General features: G+C 51.7%; 1 protein-coding gene across 1 annotated transcript; it reads right to left on the reverse strand.

Moving 5' to 3' along the window:
- Window positions 1-255: 255 nt before the first annotated feature.
- LOC107494552 (uncharacterized) lies at window positions 256-3,316 on the reverse strand. The gene is made up of 4 exons (XM_016115599.1): window positions 3,215-3,316; window positions 2,677-3,170; window positions 668-2,540; window positions 256-546 (listed from the first exon to the last, which is right to left on the reverse strand). Exons 1-4 carry the CDS (start codon window positions 3,314-3,316, stop codon window positions 256-258), a joined length of 2,760 nt encoding a protein of 919 aa, XP_015971085.1.
- Window positions 3,317-5,683: the final 2,367 nt, after the last annotated feature.

The following is a 5,683-nucleotide window of genomic DNA, read 5'->3' on the forward strand; positions in this document are numbered from 1 at the left end:
GCTGGCCTTCCCCTTGAGTCGGCAGCCCGATGTCGTTGCACCGCAGGACGAGGTCATTTTGTTCAAATTCTCTCTAGATTACTTTGGCGTTGTAGCGCAGGGCCGTTCTTTGCTTTAGTGCTACCTCTGACAAATGGGCCATCTCTCTAGCCACGTCTACTAGGTCCTTCTCTACAGCTTCCTCTACTCCTTCCAGTAGTAGTCGTGGGCTCGGCTCGCCGACCTCTACGAGTATCATAGCATCCACCCTGTATGTCAGTCGAAAAGGGGTTTTCCCGTGGACGATTGCTCGGTCGTTCGGTAGGACCAGAGAACTGAGGCAAGTTCGTCAGCCCATGCACCCTTTTTCTTATCAAGCCGCTTTTTGAGGCCTAGCAAAATAACCTTATTTGCGGCCTCAACTTGGCCGTTCGTCTGAGGATGTTCTACAGACGAGAATTTTTTCTTTATGCCCAAACTGGCGAGGAACTCCACGAACCTTTTGTCAGTGAACTGTGTCCTGTTGTCAGAAATAACGGCGTCCGGGATGCCGAATCGAGTTATCACCTGTCTCCACATAAACTTTCGACAATTGGATGAGGATATACCGGCCAGTGGCTTGGTCTTTATCCACTTAGTTGTAGTAGTCGATAGCAACTATGAGATATTTGACTTGCCCCGGGCCAACCAGGAAAGCTCTTAAGAGGTTTACTCCCCACTGTGAGAAAGGTCGTGAAGACATCAACAAACTTAGCTCGGCCGCCGGCGCTCTATGGAAATTGGCGTTCTCCTGGCACTTGACGCACTTTCTCACGAAGTCTTTAGAATCCTTCATTATCGACGGCCAGTAGTTGCCGGCTCTGATGAGCTTTCTTGCTAGCGCTTTGCCCCTGATGTGGTGGCCGCAGCACCCTTCGTGGACTTCCTGAAGCACATATTCCGTTTGATCGGGATGCAAGCACTTCAGTAAGGGTTGGCTGAGGCCCTTCTTAAACAAATGACCTTGTGTGATTGCATACTTTACTGCCTCCCTTCTCAATGTTTTGGCCGACTTCCCATCTTCGGGGAGCTTGCCGCTTTCCAGGAAGTCGATAATCGGGTCCATCCAAGAGGGTCCTACCCTTGTTATATGGAGAGTAATTGTCGGCTCTCTTACTAGGCCTTGGATGAGAGATTGGTTTCCCGCTCCTGGCTTGGTACTTGCCAGCTTCGACAAGAGGTCTGCTTGCATGTTTCTCTTTCTCGGGACGTGCTGCACTGAGACTTCTTTAAATTGCTCGGTTAGCTCCTTGACTTTCTCCAAGTATTTTTGTAGCAACGAGTCTCTGGCCTGATATGCCCCATTTATCTGCGAAGTCATGACTTGTGAATCGCTACACACTTCAAGTCTTGTGGCGCCGACTTCCTTAGCCAGGACCAATCCACCAAGGAGGGCTTCGTATTCCGCTTGGTTGTTTGACACCGGGAACTCAAACTTGATGGACTGCTCGTAGACGACCCTAGTGGGGCTTTCTAAGATTATCTTGGCACCGCCGAACATTTGGTTGGAGGCTCTGTCTACGTGGAGTTTCCACTGGGTGCTCGGTGCCTTGGTTGGGTCTCCCGTTATCTCCACCAGGAAGTCAGCCATGGCTTGCGCTTTGATCGCGTGCTTGGGCTCGTATTGTAAGTTGTACTGGGATAGTTCGACCGCCCAGGTAATCATTCTTCCCACTAAGTCGGTCTTTTGGAGGACCTGGCGAATTGCCTGGTCCGTCCTAACGACCACTTTGTGACTTTGAAAGTACTGTCGTAATCTATGGGAAGAGTGTAGAAGCGCAAGTGCTAGCCTCTCCAATTTACTATACCTAAGTTCCGCTCCTTGCAGTGCTCTGCTCACAAAGTAGATTGGTTGTTGGGCCTTTTCTTCTTCCCGCACCAGGACCGCTGTCATCACTTCATCCGTTATGGCCAAGTACAAGTATAATGGTTCACCGTTCTTGGGCTTCCCGAGGACAGGTGGTGATGCCAATATTTTCTTGAAGTGTTTGAAAGCCTCTTCACATGCCGGGGTCCACTCGAAAGCTACCCCTTTCTTCATCAGATTAAAGAATGGTAATGCCTTAGCAGCCGACGCCCCGAGGAAACGGGAAATCACTGTGAGCTTTCCTGCCAACCTCTGAACGTCCTTGACACACCCCGGGCTCTTCATCTGGAGTATTGCTTGACATTTTTCTGGGTTGGCCTCTACTCCCCTCTGGGTTATCATAAACCCCAAAAATTTTCCTGCTTCCATGGCAAAGGCATATTTGAGTGGGTTGAGCTTTATGCCCTGCTGCCGAAGCGAGGCGAACACATTTTCAAGGTCACTTGTAAGGTCATTAGGCTGGGTGGTCTTTACCAAGATATCATCTACGTATACCTCCACCGTTTTGCCTATAAGGTTGCTGAATATATCTTGCTCATCAACCTTTGGTAGGTGGCTCCCGCGTTCTTCAGCCCGAATGGCATTACCTTGTAGCAGTATGTATCCCCTGGCGTTATGAATTCCGTTTTTCCTCGTCGGGCCGGTGCATCGGTATCTGATTATAGCCAGAGTAAGCATCCATGAAGCTCAGATACCAGTATCCTGCCGCCACGTCGACGAGCGCATCTATGTTGGGTAGAGGGTAGGAGTTCTTGGGACATGCTTTGTTAAGGTCGGAGTAATCCACACACATCCTCCATTTCCCATTGTGCTTTCTAACTAGGACTACGTTCGACAGCCAGGTCGAGTAGTCGAGCTCTCGTATGAACCCCGCTTCAAGGAGACTGGCCGTCTTCCTGGCCACCTCTTCTGCTCTTTCTTGTGACATTTTCCTTCTCCTTTGGGCTACTGGTTTGACCTCCGTTCTAATGGCCAAGTGATGAGACATGATTTGGGGGTCTATCCCAAGCATGTCGGCTGGCATCCAGGCAAAGAGAACGCCGTTAGCCCTGATCATTTCCATTAAAGGTTCTTTCAATTGGTGTGGAAGGTTTCTGTTGACGAAGGTAAACTTCTCCTCGGAGTCGCCAACCTTGAACTTCTCTAAGTCTCCTTCCGGCTCAGGTCTAGGCTTGTCGTTGACTCTGACGTCTAGGTCAGTGAGGAAGACTCCTAACGCCTCTTTGGATTTCTTTCTTAAGGAGAGACTGTGTTGTCGCAAGCGACTGCCGTTTCCAAGTCCCCTCTTATGGATCCCATAGATCCATTATCAGTGATGAACTTTATTACCAACATCTTTGTGCTGATCACTGCCCCAAGAGCATTGATGGTCTTTCTCCCAAGGATGATGTTGTGGGTTGTGGAGTCTCGGAGGACCACGAACTCCGCCATTACCGACCTCTTCCCCTGTCCCGACCCTATTGATATAGGCAGGGAGATTATTCCATCAGGCTTGATGAAGTGGTCGCCCAAGCCTACTACACCGTGCTTGTGGGTTTTTAAATCGGCATCTCGGAGGCCTAGGGCATCGAACACGTTACGGAACATAATATTCGAGTCAGCGCCAGTGTCCACGAGGATCCTTTTGACTAAGCCGGTCCCTACCCTGGCCGTGACGACCATTGGAGGGTTTTTCATGATCTCATCAAACCATTGGTCGTCCGGACTGAATGATATGGGTGGGGTCCTTTTAGAACTTGGCGTAGGACTAGACGACGAGACTATTAGGACTTTGGCATCCTTTTTGTGTGCCGACTTCGACCTCGGAGTCGCGTCCCTTCTGATTACCACATTTACTATGGTGAGGCCACGCTCATTGTCCTTGGGCTCTTGGCGTCGTTTTACCGTGCGGCTTTTGTCCTCCCTATCTCGGTCCCGTTCACGTCTTCTCGGCTCCCTGATGAGGTGGGAAAACTCGGCTAGCTTTTCGTCTCAGATCTCCTGCTCTAGCACGTCCTTCAGGTAGAAGCAATCCTACGTCTTATGTCCATAGCCCTTATGATAATCACAATAGAGGCTATTGTTCCCCCCGTTTCGGTCCTTTAGAGGTCGAGGCTTCAACAAGATTCCCTTCTCGGCTATCTGCTGATAAACTTCTACAATGGGGACGGTGAGAGAGGTGTAATTGGTGAACTTCCCGACTCGAGTAAACGGCCCGGATGTCTTGCCTGGACCGCCGTCCCTGGCGCGCTCCTTCTGCCTTTTTCTGCCACTGTGCTACCGAGGTTGATGATAAGAGGACTATCGCTCGTTGGCAGCCACGACTTGACTGACTTCTTCATCGTTGATATATTCCTTGACTACGCTTTGGATCTCCTGGATCGTCCACACCGGCTTCGTAGTGAGATGCTTCCTGAAATCCTCATTCAGAAGTCCATTCGTCAAACACAAACTGGCCACGGAGTCAGTTAGGTCGTCAATCTCCAAACACTCATCGTTGAACCAGTCCAAGTATTTTCTGGTCGGCTCGCTGGGCCTTTGTGTCACCCCGAGTAAGTTGATCGGTTGTTTCGCCTTCGCGATTTGGGTAGTGAATTGGGCCAAGAAGGCGCGGCTGATGCCTGAGAACCTGGCGATAGAACCTTGCGAGGGCTATTAAACCACTGTATTGCGGGTCCCACCAAGGTGACTGGGAAAGCGCTGCACCTAACTACATCGCCTACCCCTCCAAATTCATTCTGGCCTCGAAGGCCATTAGATGCTCCTGTGGGTCTTGAGTTCCATCGTACCTCATGTCCGTCGGCTTATCAAAGTGCTTTGGTAGCCGGACCTCGAGGATGGGATGGTGGAAGGGGGTTGCTCCCATGATCACAGGTCGTCGCGTTCTCCTCGTTCTTTCTCCGTCGTCTTCCCGATCTCGCCCAGCGGCGCGAGTCCCTCTTGAGCGGGGGTAGATGAAGGGGTCGTGCCGTCTTCTTGGGTGTACCTGGTCTTCCCGACTACGTTCAGATCCCGATCTTGGGGTGAGAGTGCGCTGGGAGTGGCTTCTGTGAGAAGTTCTTCCCCGGCTCTCGGGAGACGAGGAATAGTTGGGATCGGAAGTTTGTTGACAGTGCTTCTGATCTACCACCTGGTGCTCCAGGTTTTGCACCCTATGGCGCAGTTCCTGCATTATCCTGGCGCTATCACGGCCAGTTTCTCCGAAGGGGCGTCTTTCTTGGGCTCGTGAAGATGGCTCGGGTCGTCGAGGAGGGGACCTCGTGCGTCCCCGGGAGGAAGCCACAGAGGCTATCCCCCTCTGATTGGCCCTGTCACCCGGGTCCGCAGCACTTGCTACGATGTCCATTTACGCCAGTTCCCCACATACGGCACCAATGTTCGGTTAGTCGGGTACCGGACGGTTCGGAGGAATCTTCGGGTTGATTAGTAGGGGTATGGCCTGGTTCTGGGTTGTGGGAGCCAAATAGAGAGTAGCCGACGTCCCGAGTTCTTCGCGTGGAGAGGGAGTGTCACCTGCAAATACACTCCGATGCTCTAGTCAGTCGTGATGCAGGCAGAAAAATAGAGGTAAAGTGATATATGTGACGTACCTTGGGGGAGGGGTAGGACCCTCCCCTTATATATCATGTCAGGAAAGTGGGCCCCCCAGGGGGAGGCCTCCTTCCAGAAAGTTTACTTCCTCCCAGCTATTGTGCAGCTGGCAAGGAGAGTGCATGGCCGGATTGCCAGACAGGAGGGCGCGACGACCCGCCCAAACGGGTCGGTAGGTACCGGGACGGGTCGGTCCCATGCCTAATCTGGACTGAACCGTAACAATTA

Source organism: Arachis duranensis, chromosome 6 (assembly GCF_000817695.3).
Source record: "Arachis duranensis cultivar V14167 chromosome 6, aradu.V14167.gnm2.J7QH, whole genome shotgun sequence".
Classification (NCBI taxonomy): domain Eukaryota; kingdom Viridiplantae; phylum Streptophyta; class Magnoliopsida; order Fabales; family Fabaceae; genus Arachis; species Arachis duranensis.